The 21179-nt window shown below is 40.1% G+C and overlaps 1 protein-coding gene across 2 annotated transcripts in view; it reads left to right on the forward strand.

Annotated features, from left to right (window-relative positions):
• Window positions 1–21179, forward strand: part of SCFD2 (sec1 family domain containing 2) — a 160356-nt gene that overhangs the window by 132996 nt on the left and 6181 nt on the right. For both annotated transcript variants that reach the window (XM_015862316.2, XM_015862315.2), the window contains exons 6-7: window positions 13153–13298; window positions 16984–17118. In XM_015862316.2, coding sequence (XP_015717802.1) covers window positions 13153–13298; window positions 16984–17118 — 281 coding nt within the window. The remainder of the gene's footprint in view (window positions 1–13152; window positions 13299–16983; window positions 17119–21179) is intronic.

Raw genomic sequence — 21179 nt, forward strand, 5'->3', positions numbered from 1 at the left:
GCAGCCACTAGTGCTGGGGAGCTTCTTGTGTTGGGCAGGATGCTTCAAGGAGCAACATATGGCCAGTCCTATCTTTGAGCCAGCACTTACTGCTGTGGTAGGTACAGGTCCATTGCCTCCAGTTCTCCTAGTGAATGTCAGCTATGTTAGGCTCTGTATTCTGAGTAACTTCTCTGTTTTTGTGGGTCTGCATTGGTCTGATTTTTAAATACTTCTCATGATTATTTTTTATTTTTCTTATACCTATTCCAGTATTTCAAGGCTCTCTGAAATCCTCATTACACAGGACACACAGACTTTACTTCCCTGACATCTGATGATATATTCTTGCTACAGCTGCTCTTAAAACTTCAGCAAGTAACATTTAAGAAAAGAGTATTCTTCCTCATGCTTCCCCGTTTTTCTCTGCTTACCTATTTTTGCTCCCTTTCATGTGCAGTTTTGTTTTTATTCAAACCCTTTCTCTGATGAGCTAGTCTTCTTTATGGACTCCCTTTCTGTAATTCCTTCCATATGTTTATTGTCCTTTGAAAAGTATGGAGTGAACTATTTCTACTGAGGTCATGTCATTTTGTTTGCATTCTTAGTAAATGTGAAGAGCTTGATTGGAGCCGTTTAGGCATTTCAAGTATGAATGTCTTTTTCCTGAGTCTTCTATGAAAACAGGATGCTGCATTATGTGGAGCTAGCCTGGCTAGGGATTGGTTCAATAAACTAAATAGGCATCAATGTCATAAATTTATTGATATCTACAGTTTTTGTTACATTCCTCTGTAGTTCAGCAGCTTACTAAACAGAAAAAGGAGCAGAGCTTTCTGCTTCTCATTTTCAATATAGAATTAATATTTTGACAGACCCTCCCCATCACTGCCTGCATGCCATTAATAGCCCACCCCTTGCTGCAGCTCTGAGTCTGACCCCATGGCGCAACACAGTCGATAAGCAGTCCTGGACTGGGTATAGCCTAGGAAATGGGACAGGCTGGTGGTGTTCTGTCAAAATAGCGCATTTTTTGCTGTCTGAACACAGTTAGGAGCGGGAAGTAACAGATTGTGGCTTCCTTTTAGTAATGATGGATGGACTGCTCTGTTAGCACTATTCCCTGTGAAAGGCTGGAGTGTGTTTGGCAAGAGCGTCCTTAGACATCTTAATTGTGAAAATCCATCAAGGCTTAACTGAGCACTTGTGAGTAATGATATTTCAAAGGTTTGTAGCTCTCCCAGACTGGAGCAAGCTGTCAGAGGAGGAAGCAGGAGCTTATCCCCGGCTGTAAGACCAAGCCTTGCTATACACCATGTTGCTGTTCTTGTGAGTTTGGGCAGCAGGAGATGTTTGGAATATGCCTTTTCACAAATAGATCCTCTGTCTTCTCTTTCCTTCCACACCTAAGCTTTCTAAGCAGCAAGGTGGTGTGTTTGCTTTTCCATGCTCCCCAGGAGGATGTGGTAAATGTCCTTCCCTGTGAAAGCGAGTTGCAGAATCCCCCCTACAGAATCCCATCAACTAGCCAGTGTATACCAGGAAACATCCTGTCTTTTATAAGCTACACATATGGCTAGTTTCAAGGCTTCTGCTTTTCTTTCAGCGTTGACTTTTTCATTACTTTGCCTCTATGATGACCTTTCTACACTTCTTCAATGCCAAAGCAGTTTGGCTTAGTAGGAAAGTGAAAGAGCTGCACATCTGTGGTCTCTGATGGCTTTACTGCTCCTACCAGTCTTTTCCAACAGCCAGCTGACTTACCCAACATTTATGCTTTGAGAGAAGGAAAGAGAATTGTAATTACTTTCTGTGGGGAAAAATATTTTCATTTCTATTAGAGTCCGATTCCCAGCTTTGAGCTCTTTGTCATAAGCGGGTTGTAAACGTCTCAGACAGCCTGTCCCATAGCTATTCACTGAGCCATTTGTCAGGGAAAAAGAATGTGTGTGGTGAAATTGCTCACTGACAGCCTGCAGCCAGGCTGAACCGGGCTTTTAAAAGATTGCCAGACATTTTTACACTTTTAATAGTCGAAATCTTAACATTAGCATTTATGAAAACTTTTATAGAGAGTTTGAGCAGATCTTTTTCCTAGATGTGATATTAAATCTCAGAAATGTAAAAATTGTTTGAAATGGTCAAGGGTCTACAAGTCAGCAGTAGGGAAAAGGCTTCCCTTATCTCCAGACCAGGCCTCCCGCTCCTTTCTAGACAGCACTATTGTATAATCTCATGTATGTCATTATCAAAATCCATCTTGAAGTGACTCTTATTTCCAGTGACTCTCACACAAAGGCTCTTTCAAGACTTTGTTCCTTTGGTGGCTGGACAGTTTATTCTACTTTCTGGTTTATATATCTTCGTTCTTCCTCTTTCCAAGCTGAAAAGTGCAGTTTTGCTTCAGATATATAAAGTTTCTCGTTTCTGTAGTCATGCTCACAGGTCTTCTTTACACATGCTCTTGTTTGAATTCATGGCACAAGAAAAAGTGACCAAAATAGTTTCTGCTGGAGTTTTAGACTTTTTATGACAGGAATAACGTGTCAGTATATCTAGAGGAAGTATCTTATCTGATGAGTTTTAAATTCCTCATGTGGTGTTGGTAGCCCTCGTGGCACCCAGATTTTTCTCTTCCTGTGTTCTACCATTGCAGAGTCTCAACTGGTAGAGAGGTTTCTTATTATTACACACTAAGTTTATGACCTGGGTGAATTTTATCTCACTTCGTGTTGCTGTATTGTTGTGGTGTGCCTTGTTTCTTTTCCTTCCAAATGTAAGCCTTAAATAATATTTCAAGCTCCCTCTACCTTTGACAGTCCCTCTTAATTTTGCCATCAGCAGTTTAACGTCAGACTCCTTCCTGTGCTAAAGTCATAAACAAAATCAGGCCATTCTAAGACATTCTAATACCAGTCCTCAGGGAACATCACTAAGACTATGTTGTTGACTGTTCATCAGCCTGTTCCTTACAGTCCCTTTGCTAAGTCCCATCTCTTTGCCCCAAACTCATTCTCTGATGAGTTTTCTGTCAGCTGAACAGTCACTTAGCCAGAGAGATGTATGGCAAGCCTGGTTATGATATGTTGTCAGTTTTTGCTTACCCTTTTCATTCATTTTTAGCACACAGTTATTCTTTTCTTCAGAATCTGTTTAAACTTTATTTGAAAGGCAAGTCACTAGACTGTAGCTATCTGTGTCATTTTTAGCTCATCTACATTTATGTACCGTGTTCTGCAGTTACTCAGTTATTCAGTCTTCAATTGAATGGAAGTAGGTATATACAGAGAAGTGACTCACAAACCACTCTGTGGGGGTTACATGTTTACAGCCACTGTGACTCATATTAAATTTGCTCCACTTACAACTGCAAATACATTTTTATAGCTGCTAGCTCTGCAAAAACACTCTACGATCTGAAAGCCAACCTGTGTCCATTTTGGCTCACACATCAGAGCTTTGGATTGTCTTGATTTTCTTCTCGGTTAGGATTTTCATTAGAAATCACTTCATACTGCTTTCATTTGGCTCCTTTTCTCTGGAAGACTTTTTGGTGGATACAAGGCCCTGAATTTTTACTTTAGTGCAGCACTTTGGACAAGCTATAAAAAGGGCTATGTGAATTAAAAAGAAAAACAACACACAAAAAAGGAACAAACATGAATGTCAAACAATTCTACTTATGAAATATTCCAAAAAATGGATTGGATTCCATTTATGATTCCCAAGATAAGGTATAATCTAGTTCATCATTCGTCTCTCTATACTTTTTCTTTTCAGTAGTACTGGCATAAGCAGAAAGTAGGACAGCTTATTTATATCTGCAGAGTAAGGATTTTTCACTTTGAGTGTACTGTGAGCTGACAGTAGCATCTATTTCTAGCTGGGTTTTGGAAGAACAGCACAGGCCTTGTTGTCCTTGTTGTACTTCCTTTGGTCTTCAGTTTAATCCTTTCTCTTATCTCAGATTTATATTAGAATCTAAGAATTATCTAGATTGGAAAAGACCTTCAATGCCATCAAGTCCAGCCATCAGCTTGACCTTCCAAGTCCCATCTCTCAGCCATGTCCTTTATTGCCAAGTCCACATCTCTTAAATACCATCAGGGTTGGGGACTCCACAACTTCCCTGGGCAGATCGATACACCTTTCCAGAAGAGTCCTTGGGGTGACATAATGAGTACAGACTGTGTTCCACTTTTTCATATAGCTAATGCTATGAGAGATGAATTGCACCTCAGAGTGTTTTTTAAATGGACAGTAATCAAAATAAATCAAGAGTAGTTTTGCAACAGCAACAAAAGGTCTAATTAAGGTCCTAGGAGAGCAGAGTGTTACAATTCACTGTGACAGAATGATTCACCACCAGGGGATCATAGTAGGAGCTTAAATGTGATTTCTCACTTAGTGCAAGTGAATTGTTCCTTTAACTAATTTCCCTCAGTTTTTATTCAGTTGTTGAGACTGTTCAACCACTGTGAACAGAGAGATTATTTGTGCAAGAAAACATTTACCAGATGCCATGTCGAATAACTTAATATGATGTTTCTAATCCTTTAGTATTAAGAATAGGTCCCTGTATAAGGGAAAAAGGGCGTTAATACATCCCTTATAATTAAAGCAGCTGAAATTTTACTTCTGAGGCTGGTAAAAATTTCTGAATAGCATAGCAGACAAAATCACCTTGACACTGCCTGAAACTAGAGGTAACACTGCACAGAGTCCATTGTAAGCTACATTTTATTTATCTGAGTTAGTAGTAATAAAGCATATGGAGAAGCTTTATCCCTTATCTTTGATCTGTTTCATTGCTTAGAAAGAAACATCTCCTTACTTCCCAGCGGTTCACCCCTGAAGTGCGTTTTATCAGTGCATTGAGATTGCTGCGTCACCTGCCTGGTGCCTGCACACTGTAGGTGAGATTGCCTAGCAGGAGCCATGGCTCCATACTGCCAGCTCCTCACCTCAAAAAGCAGCGTGGATGAGTAGGAAGGCTGTGAAAGCAGCGAGCTGTTGCTCAGCAGTTTGTTTCCCTTCAGACCACATGGGAAAGCAAGGCCTAGGCCTAGCAGTCAGCCTGTAATGAATCATTTTGTTCATGTTATGAGTAACAATGCTTGGAATTCAAGGAGAGAGATCTGTATCAACCAAAAAGCTTCTGGGGGAACTGTCCTTGGCCTATTAATTATCTCTAGTTACATGTGTTGCCATGCACTTTACTCCTCAACCTGGAATTGCTGAGATCTGTGATTTTAAAAGGAAAGTCAGTTGCTTAGAGACGCATTTTTGCAATGGAGCACCCAGCACTTCCAGTACAGGAGTGCCCTATACTCACCAAGCAGCTGACGGAGTGCAGGCAATACTTTAAGGTATTTACAATCAGTTCATGGATAGCAAGAGTTTTTGTAAAAACTGGCAGTTTTCTGTTAATACCAAGGAACAAAAAGACCAGTTCTGATCACCAACATGTGTGGTTTCTTATGCTAAAGGCTGAATCTTGATGAAGTGAGGTTTCATCACTCTTTCTACCAAAGCAGGTGCAGGCAGTCAGTAACTTCCCCACTTCCATTATCCAAATCCTGCCCAGAGGGGACAGGAGGATTGATTGTGTCAGTCAGTATCTCCTCTGCCATCCCTTGTCTTCCAAACTTCCCCTTTGAGGTCAGGCTGTGAGAGTTGGGACTGTTCAGCCTTGAGAAGGTAAGGCTCTGAGGAGACCTGATAGCAGCCTTTCAGTATTGAAAGAGGGGCTTTAAGAAAGGAGACAGACTCTTTATCAGCCTCTGTTGTGAGGCTGGTAGGAGAAGGGGAAATGGTTTCATACTATAAGAGTTGAGATTTAGATTGGACATAAGAAAGAAGTTCACTGCAATAAGGGTGGTGGGGCACAGGAACAGGTTGCCCAGAGAGGTGGTGGATGCCCCATCCTTGGAAACATTCAAGGTCAGCCTGGATGCAGCTCTGAGCACCTGATCAAGCTGTGCACATCCCTGTTCATGGCAGATTAGTAGAGAGCTGATAGCATTTACACACCTGACAGTCAAAGCTGAGGATGCCTTGCCCTCCCTATGTTTCAGCTTTGTGTTCAGAGCATCCATCAAAGAGAGGATTCTTCTTAAGAAAGGTCATATCTACTTGTGGAAGAGGAGGGAAGCAGTGGAGCAAAACTGTAGTCTACTGCTTTCAGAAGTTTTATTTCCATGTTTTCCATTTTCATTTCCTTCTCTCCAGCAGTGCCATTACTTGTGGAAGCGTATCTATGTCTGCTGATCCTTTGAGAACCTATTATTACGAGTACGTCTATAACCATTATATGTTTGCCGTCGTACAGACAACCTGCAATTGGCAGTCATTTCCCATAACACGTTGTTCTTGAGCGCAGGTGCCTCTGAGCTTCACTTGCATAGCCCCACAGCAGCCACAGAATTGTGCTGTTACAGATCAATCCCATTTCTCAATTGTGGTTGTCAGTCCTTCAGACTCAGTTGGTTGCTTGTATTTACTAACCTCTCTGCTTCCTAAAAAATCATCAACATCATCTGGTTCATACTGCATTTGCATGCCCTCTTTCATTCTTAGGCAGGCCCAATTTAATGAAAAAAAAAAGTCCCTATGCTTCTGCTGCATATTTGAAGCATCAATCAGGGGGCGCTTTATTCTTTTGGCCACAATAAATAAGTAGGTGTTGAAATTGGATGACAATATTATGAGTGCTTTTCATTATTCCTTTTTCTTGTAAGCACGATCGATTTATACTAAATGCTAATGACTACAAATCCAAATCCCACACGTTCTCTATCAGTTTGTTGTTTCTTCAAACCTGTGTTATAAGCTGTGTTTTTCCCAATGCATACCAAATTTCCTTTCTGTTTTAAAGATGGAGAACACTGATTCTTAAGTGCTGCGACGGACAACAGAACGTTTACAGATCAACTCCACAATCTGTTTGTTTGTTAAGTGAAATATTTCTGAGTCTAAACAGGATGGCTGAACCCCAGTTCAACAAGGCACTCAGGCACTCGCCTAACTTCATCCCATCACAGCTTTTATCTTGAATGTGTGTTTACATTTTCTGCTAAGCTGAGGCTTCTGTCAGCAACTTTTTTATCTGTTGCACATTTAATGAATTATTATTTGTGGAATGAATATGAGTTTGTTCTGTGCAATACTCTGGGATATTTCCTTCCTCTACACATGCTCTTGCAGCATGTACTGCTAATCATTTTCATCATTAACTGGTATTTGCAATCTGTGTAACAGTGTGCTTTTTATTAATGGAAGAAAAAGTATGAAATGAGCATCATTTATGTAATTTCTGGGGTATTTCTGCTAGCAGTGGCTGGCTGCACCATGATCGTATTCAGAGCTTTGGCATGTGATGCCATTATCCAGATTTTGGAAACCAATAGTGCCTCAGTTGTCCATCTTCCTGTAAGAGAGTTTCTTCTTCCTTCTTTCAGATCCTTTCCACAGCCTTGCTTTTATTTTGCTTTTCATGCAGAATATCCTTTATGCAGTCAGTGTCTTGCCTCTCGTGTTACAATAATTTCCAATTAAAAGTTAACATAAATTGGGGTAATTTATGCAGTTCTATCTGTATAGTGAGAGTTTTTAATTGCTTTATTGTTCTCTCTGCTCATGCTTTTTCCTTCGTCTTTCACTGTTTATCCACAGATTGTTAGATATTCAGACTGGTCTGCATTCTTTTGATCTCTGCAAAGTATGGTGTGCAGTTTCTGTGCATTGTAGAGCAGATGAGCACAAGAAGACTTCAAAATCATGTAGATGAGTCAGTGCTATCTGCTTTCATAAAGGAAAATATCCTCCATAAACGTACTTTTTATAGGATGTTTTTCTTGGTGTGATGTGAAACATGCTCCAAAGAGGGAGAGTTATCTTTGAGACAGTACTCCAGTGGTGGTTTCAATTGGAATAATTTTACAGTGGGTGGTGAAAAATATAAACAACCATTTCAACAGAAGCTAAAGAGAAGTTTGCAAAGACCTCTCCAGTTATATTTCTGACTCTGAATGTGATACTGATTTTGCACAGATATTTCCATGAGGTTCAAGAGCAAACGCCTCTGCAAAGTATGCCTTTCCTAATCTTCTCAGAGCCGTGCTGCTCATTCCAAACAACACAGTCATGCAAGCTGTAGGCTGGACTACGATCTACCTTTTTATCTAGACACAAAGGTTTCTTATATCAAGTTTTGCTGAGGGAACAGGCCATTCAACTTGCTTTTATACCAAAAGCAAGTTGCTCTCAATTCACAGCTTCACCAATTGCAGCCTTCCAAGTCCATGTGTGCAATGTTGTGCTTTGAAAATGGTAGAAGTGGTAGCAGTTTTTTTCTTTGTGTCCTGCAGTGGAAGATCTGAGAACCATTAACGTTGCATGAAGCCATTTGTTCTGTGGATCAGTACCATGACTCACCAGAGACAGGTTTTTGTCACCGGAGTACCTAGTGTATGCACAGTGTGCAATACAACTGGTCTGGTAGCACAGAATGGATGCTGTCAGTGTGCTGTAATGTGTGTGTGCCTTACCAAGATTGGCACCTGTCTTTTTAAACATATATGTACTTGCTTTTAGTGACAGTGAGTAGGAGGACTTTTCTTTCTGATGGAGCTGGGATGCTGAATTAGAGGTGAAGGGTGGGTTTGGTGGAGACACACGGTTAAGCACACACATCAGAAATGAGATCAGGATTTCAGTAGTGAGCAGAGTGCAGTTCAGACACTAAATTGTTCTTCTAAAGTTATAATTAAGCTATAAATTCTAATGTCATTAATCAGCTGCATCACTTGAGAGAGTTTATTGTTAAGCACGTTTTGTTCTGTTAAAGTTGCATTGAACAAGGCATTTACTCTTTCTTTCATTTCTCTTCCAGTCAGTTAGGGTGGCATTAGCTGCATGTACATGAAATATACCAAGAATGGCACATCATCTGGAAGATTTTCATGCTTGGGTTTCAAATACTGCAAGAATAAGAGATCTGTTATGTTTTTGTTTATCTGACAGCCCCATTTCTCTACTACCCTGAATCTGTTACAGCGTGTTTTTACCTGCTCTTAGCATCAAAATGATCAGGACAGCATAGATTAGCACAGAGTTGGTATTTAGCTTTCAGTTTTTTCATGCTGTTTCTTCTGGAAATCCAACTCTGTCGTGTTTTAGATAACAATCTTTTTAAAGCTTTAATTTTAGGAGGTAATCAGTGGCTTTTTTTTTTTTTTTAAGGAGAAACAAAGATATTGTTCTGAGCATAGTTATGAAGTTAAAGAAAAGTTTCTTAAGGGATATACCATAATTCTCTTTGTTTGAATAAAGGAGAAAAATAATACAATTATTATGTACTGTTGAATGCAGCCTGAGTGAGTGCCTATTATCCCTGTCAGTTTTCAGATAGCTTTTCATCTGTTTGTGAAGAGGCCTTTTTGAGCAGATAATTATGCACAGCATTAAAATGTCATTACTTTTGTCTTCCTGTTAAAAATACTGTTTTTCTACAGTAGTTGATAAATAGATTACAGTTTTTTGTTCTAACGCACTGAATACACTTCCATGCAGCTATGTTGTTGTAAAGCTGCCTTCACCAGTTTAAGCACACTGAATTACACTTTGGCTCAGAACTCAAATAGGGAAAGGAAACTTCTCTTGGACATTTCTCCATAGCCATCATTCTTAGGTCCCCAAGTTGCAATCATTTCAAGCAATCTAAGTAGCACAGTAGTTTTTAGAAGGAGATGTTTTCCAATCATTCCTGCCTTGGCAGTATGAGGAACACACAAACAAATATGAAACACACACACAAAAAAGCCATCAATAGCATGCAGTGCTATTTTCCAAGCTAAAGGTGGAAAAATAAACAAAACTACTGAAAATTCATTTTGCTTTGTTGTTGTTTCAGAAGTGTGATTCCTTGTAGTCAACATAAACAAAAATATTTTATTAAGAAGACAAAAGGAGGGTACCCTTGCAAAGACTGAGGTCATTTGATTGTTTAAGACTACATGGTAGTATTTTCACTATGTTTTACATCTTTTTTAATATAACCTGGAGTTCTTGTACAAACATTATTGGGAGACATTAGAAGGCTTGCAGAGCATTTACTGGAACTTTGCTAATGTGTGGTTTTTTAATTAAGATATGGACTACTTGAGGGAGCAACTGAATAGTTCCCCAATGAATTTGTTGCATTAATTTCCTTCAGAATGCACATCTGAGCCCAGCTTAAATTTCTCCTGCAGTTGATATATGTAATTTATTCTAGTAAGTTCTGTAGTTTCTCCATGTAAATGTTCACAGAACTGACAGGTTTAATTTCATGTAACATGAGAGCCTCCGGTACTGAGTTTCCAGTATCTCATTATAGTCGGTGTTACATGTTGTGCTATTGAATTTTGGCAAAGAGGAGGCAATAAAATATTACCATAAAACAGAAATGTCCAAGTGACAGATACTGAGGCCAAAAATAACAATAAAAAAGAAAACAAAAGCAAAAACCTCTCTGAAGCTACCTTAAATCAGTCTTTAAATCAGTGTTTGATAGAATTAAGTGGCCAGGTTTTTGCAAGTGCAACTTCAGAACTTAAGACTTGACAAAGTACCTCATGATGCTCACAGTCTCTAACCATGCATGAGCAGGTATTCCTCATATTCCTTCCTTGTCCTACTGTGTGATACTTGGTTACCTCCTTCCCCCTGAGACCCAGCATGGAGCTCAATTTAGTACAAATCAGATTTAAAAACAAACACCCAAATGCATGGTAGAACTTACAAGAAAGCAGAGTGAAGGGAGAATCACATGAATGTCATTCTAGTTTGAGTTGACCCTCTGACATCTCTGCTCTTTCTCTGTCTTGCTGAAAGCAAGTTAACAACTGATCTAGAAAATAGCTTGCATAATGCAACCCTGGTGCTGGATTTTATCTTTTTCAGTGTGTCAGTTCTCTGTTTTAGCCCATGCTTCAGTATGTGCTGCTAAAATGGCTTAGCTACTCTGTCAGCTCTGCTCCATGGTTTGTGGGGTCTGTATCAGTTTGTTTTTATAGGTGGGCTTTAGAGAGAGCCTAAGTTAACAGCAGTGACAGCCTTATGGTATAAAACAGAGTAAAGCAATAAACTCAGTTTTCCTAAATTTTGGCTTTTGCGAGCAGTGCAGACTTTTTGTGGTGTCTCAAAGGATTCAAGACCTTCACAGATTGTCAAAATACATTGCTTTAGAGAAAGAAGAAGTTTGTTTATAGCACCTGGGCCATGTGTCAAAACAAAGCTCAGTGAAAGGTTTTGTGATACATAGTTGAGAAGTTCTCCTAGGTTGCATTTAAGCAAGGAATAATCACATGCCACTGTGTAACTACAGAGCATGGGTTCACAGTGTCTGTTTCTTAAACGTGATCTTCCTTCTGACCTCAGAAATCTGTAAAACACTGGTTTGGTTCAGCTTATGGCCCCACTTAGAGCAACATCAGCTTGTTTTCTTCTTGAGATATCACTGAGATGCTTTAAACACAGTAATCCCACAGTGGTTAATGGTAATTTTCTGGTCTTCTTTGGCTGTGACTGGAAAGCCATGTCCAGATATTTCATTTAAATGCCATATCAAGTCTATGTAGCCTGGGATTCAAAGAAATTCATTCATACTCTCCCAGTGCTAATTTTCTGTGAGGAAAAAAAAACCCAACACAAAACAAAACAAACAAACAAAAACACCAGAGCACAGTAACAGGAAGGGTGGTTGTAACTAGCACAGAGCAGTGCAGCAGCTAATGTATTCCACCTCCTCACTGTAGGAATAGGAGCCTGTTTCTCAGTAGCGCTAAGCAGGGAGAGGGAAGGAGCTGTGCTCTGCTCCCCTTATGTGCACACTGGGGAGGTGAGAACTGGGGCAGATTTGCAGCTTCCTGCAGGGAAATCAGGGCAGAGCCACTCAGCGAGGTGTGAGCAGGATGCTGAGGAGCTGCTGAGGAGCGGGTTGGATCTGTAACAGTCCAGATGCAGTTAGACACATCTCAGCATCCAGGCACACAGCGAGGCAATGTCCCCTGGAAAGTGCCCTTTGGTTCTGGGAATGGGGAGCGGCAAGATGTCTGGAAACATCTTGGTAGAAATACTCTTGTTAAAATAAAGAGACAGAGAGAGATGATGCCAATAGGAGAAGGAAACAAATAATTCTCTTAATGAGAAAAATAACCGTAGAGCCAGAGCTGAAGGCTTTTTACATGGCCCAAGAAGATAAACAAATAATAAGAAATGAGAAGAGTGTCCAAAGCAAAGCGTATTTGTTGTGATTTTTACCTTGCCTGAACTTGTTCGGCATGGGGCTTTGTGTTCACTCACAAAGCAAACATGCCAGAGCGGGGCTGGCCAGCACTGGTGGTGGCTGCTGAGGGAGGCTGCAGGGAGCACGATGAAAGTATAAATGAAGGTAACTAGAGGCTGCCTGCCTCTGGTGCAGCTAAAAGAGTGAAAGCTCCTCTCAGAGAGAAGGAAAATTGATTTATACAATAATGAGAGACAGCTTTTCATTTTATTTTTCATTTGCAAATTGCTTTGGAAACATGAGCAGTTAAATATCTCCAGCCTGTGAGTTGGGAGCCAACAGTAACTTCCCTATCTTCTCATTTGTGTATTTTCCCATGGGTAGGTTGAAAGCACACTGACAATGCAAGATCTTCTATGAATATTTTTTGCCTGAGCTGGTGATAAATATAAAGCACGACTGGTGGCCTCAAACTCTGTTTGTAGGCCTTGTCAGCCTGGGAGGTGTTCAGCTTCGCATTTTGCAACGTTGGACACCATTCTCCTACACAGAACTTGACATGGGATCTCTTGGCAGAGCAACCTCTCTGAATGCAAGAGCATCACTTTATGACAGTACTTACAGACTGGAGTGGTGAGCTGCTGAGTGGGGTTGTGTGTTCACTACACACAGACAACACCAAGGCTCCACTGCCAAATGAGATCTAGATGTTAATCTACCAGAGTATCTGAATAGCTTACCAATAAGACTTGCCCATGAATTTTTAATAGTATTACCTTTTTTGTGTTCCTTTAGTTCATCTCCATCTTCTGTCATTTGTTTGTGTTTTCCTCCCAGTTAGCCTTTTCCTACTGCTTATTATTTAAGTGTGTGAAAGTTGATCACATGTTTCTTTATTTCTTTAGGCTGTAACTCGGCACTGAACCTAACATCCCAGAAAGCCACAGATGCAGCAGACAATATCTTTAAGTTGCTCAGGGATATTGCGAGAGCTCGAATGCATATGAAGCAGTTTAATTCTGTACATAATCCGGGCAGCAACACCAACCAGGCAAGTGAATCATCCTTTTCTATGTGTCTGTTACATCTGTAGTGGGCTGTCAAAATTCCAGCTTCATTAACAGCACTGAATATGCTGCTGTGCTAATCCTATGTGGGTTCTGACCATGTGGAATACATTTGTGAGATCTTATAATTGACCTAATCATCAAGTCTTTCATTCAACCTCATGCATGTCAATGTCCATGTCAATAAAGAACTATCTGATGAAGAAATTGGGGATTTCCTCTGAAACTCTGTGAGATAATACAAATGTCTGTGAAAGGCAGGAGAAGGTCAAGGTGGAACTGGTCTGACTTTGCATGTCTTATCCAAGTAGGATGCCTGCATCCAGATAGCAGCTGTATTTCTGTGTATTTTCTCTCCCATGTCTGTAACTAAGAGGTAATCCCATTTGTGAGTAGGTAAGAAAAGCAGTTTTTGTTTATAAAAAGTGAACACATGAACTGCAAGTCATCAGGAATAATTTATGGTGGTGTTCTCTTCTCCCATGTCCCCTGAAGTGTTTTTTGTTTTGTTTTGTTTTCAGTTAAAAATTGAGTTTACAGTGGAAAACACGGCAATTTAGAGAGTGTAAAACTTGATTCCAGCCTTAAGCCAGAAAAAAAATTGCTCTAAACTCATAAGTACACTGTAGGTCTGCAAAGGGATATGGTCCAAATTAAGCAGTGCTTTCCAACGGCAAGAGTGGGGAGTGTTGCAACATGTTGCTGGAAAGCTAAGGTAGTTTTGTTACCGAATTGTTACTGAAGTCTCCAAGTACTCGTGACCAGCCTAGTGCCTGAAGTGGGGAAAATTGTTAAGTGTTTAAAACAGGTCAGTGGAGGGGCAGTCAGATGATAATAACTTCTAAATGTTGCCTAAAGTATAATTAGCATCACTGTGTTCTTTGGATGTAACCCAGGTTGTTTGCTTAGGGCTAAGTGCTGGAACACAGCAAGGGATGTATTAACAGTTTGCAGCCCCCAATCTGGCTGTAGACTGGGTTTAATTGTCTTGAGTAGAAACAACCTTCTGCTGAGGGTGGTTTGGGAGAGTTAGAGTATCTGAAATAAGCAGGCAATACATTATTTTTTTCTGCCATACAACTCTTTACATAAGGATCATATTTTTGTCTGGCAAATGGTAAAATACACAGTTTGCACGCAGCGGTTCACCTGAAGAAATCTACAGGCTGTAGCCTGTAGGTGTTTTTCTGCTACATACGTTGAGAGCAAGGAAGCCTCCATTTCTTAAGCATCAGAAAATGGTTTCTGTGCATATGTGGAACTGGGTAGTCTCTTCGAAAGACTTTCCATAGAATTTAGATTTGTAGAATGTTTCCATCAGATTATCAGACAAGTAAATGTTGTGGCCATGGACAAGTGTGTATTTTGACTGATATGTAACTGCTTGTATTTGATCTTGCGTATATTCACTCCTTTCTTATTCTTCCTTCCTTTTTCTTCCTTCCTCACTTTCTTCCTCCCTCTTTTCCTCCTTTCCTCTCCCCCTCTTTTCTTTCTTTCCTTCCCCTCACCTTTCTCCTTTTCTTCTCCTTATAATCATGTCTAAGATGTGTCTGATAGCCACAGAGTAACTATTTTAACACAATTTGTGCCCTACTAGACATGAGAAATGAAAATTTCTAATGGTTTCATTACAAGAGTTAGAAATATATGCAGCTATTGTAAAATAAATAAAACAGTCTACATTTTTGATAGGTAAATGTCAAGTAACAAAAGCTTCTGAAAGTTTTTGAAGTTATCAAAGCTTCAAAAGTGAAATCTGCCTTTAGTATCTGCACAGCCAAATCAGTTCATTTTGAAGGGGTCTGAGTTTTGTCGCTGAAACTTCAGACATGTAACATCAGGGAACATTTTTAATGCCTTGGCTTTCCAGTACATAGTTATGTCTGAAGTCAGATAATATTTATCCTTTAATTTTGTACAATAAGTCTCTCTGTTTAACTACGGTTTGATCTTTGCTCCAAATATTTCATTCCCAAAGTCTGTTTCTCATCTATGAAGATATTAAACAGATCTTTATAACAGGACGTCATGCCCGCATGTATATTTTCAAACAGTTGTTTATTGCATTACTGGATTTGACACAAATCTTGTCATGTTCTACAGAGAGATACTGCAGTTAATGTCTGCTGCAATTTGCTTTACTGGCTCAATTAAAAAATATGCTCATGTTGTGAGAATAAATTGGTAAACTGTATAAACCTTCATTGTAAAGACTGTATTTGAAAAGTGTGCTTTTATTCACACTGCAGACTATTAGATGGAAAACGTCTTTTCAGTTAATTACTTTAGAAAATTATAGTTTCAAGTTACATAACCAGGCGGCTTGGTTTTTATTTTCCAGCTGTTTGATGTTTATCTTGCATTATGTATCTTTACAAAAGCATCCCTTCTCCAAAAGGAATGATGTTACACTTAATTCTCGTAAGAAGTCCAGGGATAAAGCATCCCTGCACTGGTCCCATAGGAAAACATGTAACAATTGGAAAATTGCTAATTTTCCAAGACTGTTCCACTTCCTGAAACTATTGTGGTTCCCTTGCAGTTTTGGCAAGGATAAGAGAAGCAAAACAAGACTTAATCTGCAAACCAAGTATGGCTGAATTTTCATTAAAGAGGATCTTTCCCCCAGTCCCTAAAATTCTTATTGTAGAAATGCTCAGTGTGTTTCGAGATGGGAACAGAGCACCGATCCTGTTCACTCACTGGATCAGTATCTGGGTGCCTCAGAAAACCCCACTTCTTTAAATATGCTGCTCCACATAATAAGGCTGTTTCACCCCCAGCTTTTCAGTTCACTGAGAGTATGTCTGTGGATGACATTAATATGTGGGGTGTCATCTCCCATTCAATGTGAATGCCATTTTACTTGACTTCAGTAACTTAATAAATTTTCTCCCTACACATCTTTCCTCATCCAGTTCCAGTGCAATCACCCTATCTTTTTCCTCTATAAATATACCTTCTTTTCTTATTTAATTGATCTTTTGTCCAAGGCTCCTTACCATTTTTTAGGGGTAAAAAGCCAGTCTTACTAAGAGTCTTCCAGGGTGCACATCATCTGCACCTTTGCACATCCCTCCCTTCCTGATCCTTAACATATCTGAAGCACTGACATGTATGATGTTGATGGGATTTGGGGCCCACTTTTTTCAAGGCTTTCAGTATGTATCAGCCCTGCTGATATCCAGACTTCAGTGATGACATGACACCTGTAGGAAAGCATGAGGGGTCAGCAAGCAACACCTCCTAAAAATCCCTGTTTAAATGTAAAGTTATTCCAAAGAAAATAAGACATCTGGGTACACAGGCATCAGAGCACTATCCCTATTGCTCTTCCCTTCTGTACTACCCCAAAGCACACTCCAGAGAAACTAGAAGCCCTCCTTTACTCCTAGCCTCCCTTTACTCATATAGTACATGAGTAAATGTGGGGCTCTCTTTCTAACTTTTCCATTCAATACTGTGCTGGTGTACACCATTTGTTGTCGAGGTCACAAAAAAGACTGCTGCCACAGAGGCATTTTTAAATCTTTAAATGCCTCTGTGCTGCTTTCTTTCTAGAATAATTATTTTATTGTTTCCTTTAATGGAAATAGAAGATTTAGAAGAGCAGTTGCACCAAACCTAAACAGCTTTACTCACAGTTTGTTGCTCTTTTTTGTGCAGGCTTCTTACAAACCGCTGCTGAAACAGGTGGTGGAAGAGATCTGCAGTGCTGATCGACCTGATTGTGATGATATTGAGCATATGTCATCAGGCCTCACTGATCTACTAAAAACTGGATTCAGCATGTTCATGAAGGTAAATAAGGTTTCCCAAATACATCTGTATGATTTTCCTAAGTTTTTAGCATTGTGTCGCAATAGCTGATTTTATATATTAATTCTGTAGAGGAGAGCACAGGACAATTAGGAGAGTTCAATCCTTTCAGAGGGGCTAGAAATAGCTTGAGGTACCATATTGCAGATATGGAAAAAACAGATATTATACCTGGAGAATGGAGCAGACTGGACATCTAAGTAAGGGTGATACAGGACACACAGATAAGGATGATATGTCTGGTAGGAGTCAATGTGGCTTCAATAAGGCTTCCATAAAGGGATGTCCAACCTCACATGGCTTTTGGAGCTCTTCAGAGACATCAGCAAGCAAATAAGCAAGTGCCAGATTGTATAAACTCCCCAGACTTCCAAACGTCGATCCACAAGGCAGTTCATCTAGGAATTTTATTGATAATGAGCAGCCTTGAGATAGAACTAAGAACAAAGAGGTCTTACAGGGGAAGAAGATCAGCAGAGGAGCCCCATATTCAATGCTCTTTCTCTAATTTGACAAGGTTCGGCATGTGGTGGGGAGGAACACAGGCTGATCAGTCAGAAAGTCCAGAGGGACTGTGGGTTCTCCATCTTCATGATTTTCAAAGCTTGGCTGTACAAAGCCCCGAACAACATAGTGTTTGAAGTATGCACAGCTTTGGACAGGGAAATGAACTGGATGAGCTACAAAGATTGCTTCCAACATCTGTTGTACTGTGATTCTATGATAATCAAAAGGAAAAACATTTTCTTCCTATTCTTTGTGAATGCTTGCTGGACCTTTCATGCATCTAAAGAGAGGTGACAAAAAATAGCTTTGATTTTTTTGTTGATTCTATTCTGGTAACCATTATCAAGATAACAAAGTAATTTTTCTGTTATTACAGAGCAGGCTGTCTTGAAGACAAAATCAGATATGTCTAAATACAATGCCTGTTTTCAGGAACTTGTGCCTACTGCTGAAATGGATTTTCAGAATGTACTTAGTTAGTTACTAAATAGAAATTCTTAGCTCTTCAGAGCTTATGATAAAGCCCTGAATTATGAGAGGACCACTGTAGAAAGTGTGACTATTGTTGTTTCTATTCATGTATTGATACTGAAAAAAATCATGCTGCCGGCACTCCAAAAATAGAGGAAGAAACAGCTGTTCCTTGCGTCAAACAAAGCAAACAAGCTTGTGCACACCAGTGATTTTCACAGAATCACAGAACTGTAGGGGTTGGAACGGACCTCCAGAGATCATGGAGTCCAACCCCCCTGCCAAAGCAGGCTCCCTACACCAGGTCACACAGGTAGGCGTCCAGGCGGGTCTTGAATATCTCCAGAGGAGACTCCACCACCTCCCTGGGCAGCCAGTTCCAGTGCTCCGTCACCCTCACTGTAAAGAAGTTCTTCCGCACATTCATGCAGAACTTCCTATGTTCCGGTTTCTGGCCGTTTCCCCTTGTCCTGTCTCCACACACTGCTGAAAAGAGTCTGGCCTCACCACTTTGCCCCCCACAGCTCAGATATTTATAGGCCTGGATCAAGTCCCCTCTCAGCCTTCTTTTCTCAAGGCTAAACAGACCCAGTTCCCTAAATCTCACCTCATAGGGGAGATGCTCCAGGCCCTTCACCATCTTAGTGGCCCTCCACTGGACTCTTTCCAAGAGATCCCTGTCTTTTTTGTACTGGGCAGACCAGAACTGGACACAGTATTCCAGATGAGGCCTCACCAGGGCAGAGTAGAGGAGGATTTTTTTGAATGATTGGATTTATTCACCATTAGCTCTCACAACTCTATTTATTTCATTGTTCAGTCACTTTTATTTTTTCCAGCAGAAACATAGCTTGTCCTTTTTTTACAAATAATAATAATAATAAAGCAACAAGAGAAGAAGACCAAGCAAGACACATATAAAGTCTAAATACTTATATGGAAACAATGGCAGGTTTAGTTAGTTTTAGGTCTCTTCTTTCCATATTATTAATTCTTGTGTTTGGGACAGTTAAGATCATTACAGTGATATCCTAATCACAAAGTTCCCATTGGACTATTGGTTGCTGTACCAATATAAGTGAAAGGATCAGAACTTGCAGAATGCCAGGATTAACCAATATCCAAACAGACCGGGGAGTACAGGGAAGGAGTGGGAGAGGATTGGTCTGTGTGACAGCCAGCATCTCTATTTCTGTTAACTTCAAGATGTCAAAGAGGAAGAAGAGAAAACTTTGTTTGCAGAGAGCTTCTTGCAAACAAGAGCAGAGCTCCTGAAAATGCAAGAGGTGATTGAGGGAGTTATAATCCTAAAACGACTTCTCTGCAGGAGGAGGGCTCTTTTGATTCAGTGCAGTGGGGACTTTCCTGACAGACAGCTGTATCAGTAATTCAGGCAGGCAGCCCTTGGAGCAGCAGCCCTTCCCCTCTGACCTGCCTGCTCAGCAGCCTGTAAAGGTTTTACAGGCCATCTTCCATGGCAATTATGGAGTCTGGGGAACAAAGACTGCAGTGGGACATCAGCAATTGTCCAGATTTCAAATGTATCATATCTTTACACACACTTGCTGCAACTGGAGGCTTCCAGGGTTTTGCTCTTTTCTTATTTAGTCTTTCTAATTGCCCGAGATAATGGTACCAATTATATTTAATGCATTATATTTTGAACTGAAAGTAAATTTCACTTGGGAACTTTTGCTAAGTTCATACTTTACAGAAAATGAAATTCAGATGCCTCAGAAATGTCTTGAAAGAAAATATCTTTAGAAGGACTCCAGAATGCATGTGTCGCTTTTGTTTCAGTCCATTCCAGTTGTTCTGTAACACAAAAATGAGTTGTGTTTTGCTACATGAAGCCAGTTCCTACAAAAGTGGGAGCCTTGGGTGGTTGTATTATCAAACAAAAAATCTTGGCAGAAATTCGCATTCTTAGCACAGCCAAATATTTTGAACCCAAAGTATTGTCCTCCTTCAAAACACTTGTGCATATCATAACAAAATTACTGATTCCAAAATCCTTTTCCTTGCAATTTTAACTTAATTTTGAGCTTGCATACCTAGTTGTATTTTTAATATGCATTTCTGGAATTTGTGGCTTGAACTTCAGTCTTCTGAAAAATAGTACGATTTATACAGGCAACGCGTGTTTGGATCTGGGTTTATTTTGACTGAATCATTTGTCAAGACATTTTCTTCTAGTACTGCCATGAACGCTTGTGTTTTCTGATTAATAGACTGAGTGTCCTTTCAGTGTGTCTAGTGTTATGTGTGCTTGCTTATTACAAGTTGTCACTGGGAGCATAGTAAGAGAGGCTTTGTTCAATAGCAAGTTCCTGAAGTTCCAGCTTTCCACATAAGCCTTGGGTCACTTGGGAGCTTTCTGAAATGGGATGAGGCAGTTCGCTCTTATTTCAAAGTGTCATAGGAAAGCATTTTGTCTAGTCAACTTCTGTCCTCGTCATCTTTGGGAGCAGTTATTTCTTCAGCCTTACAGTCGCCACTCACAGCAACTATGGCATGAAGTACTCTAAGATTTTAGCAAGCAATAGTTCTGTCTGACTTGCTTTATAAATAGATACTTTGGTCTTAACTGCTTCCTGGTATCCGCAGTAGATTTGGACTTTTTTGTTTGTTTAAGGTTGTCATTCCACTATGTGCAGAGAGTCTTTGTAAGATCTGGTATATTGGTTTAATTAATCTGCTGGTGTAAATTGACTCTTTCTCAGTATAGCACAAGAAATGCAGGACAACCTGCTGAATTGCAGTATACGTGCTACCTGCACCATCAGCTGAATGAAGGTAGCTGTCAAACTGAGTGCAATTAAGAGATTTGCACTCAGTACACAAATAGTCAGCTCACTGATACGTTGATATAAGTGTTTTCGGACTGGTTTCCAACTTCCGAGGAGTACAAGAGGAGCAACATTTAAGAGGGAGCACGGCATCATCAAAGGTCAGCCAGACCTGAGAGGGAGCATGCCATCCCTCATGCGTGCTTTAGAGGAGGAAGTATCTTCTGAAGGTTTCCAGTCAAACAGCAGGACAGAGCTGCCCAAAGACTACATATG

Source organism: Coturnix japonica, chromosome 4 (genome assembly GCF_001577835.2).
Source record: "Coturnix japonica isolate 7356 chromosome 4, Coturnix japonica 2.1, whole genome shotgun sequence".
In the NCBI taxonomy this organism is placed as follows: Eukaryota; Metazoa; Chordata; class Aves; order Galliformes; family Phasianidae; genus Coturnix; species Coturnix japonica.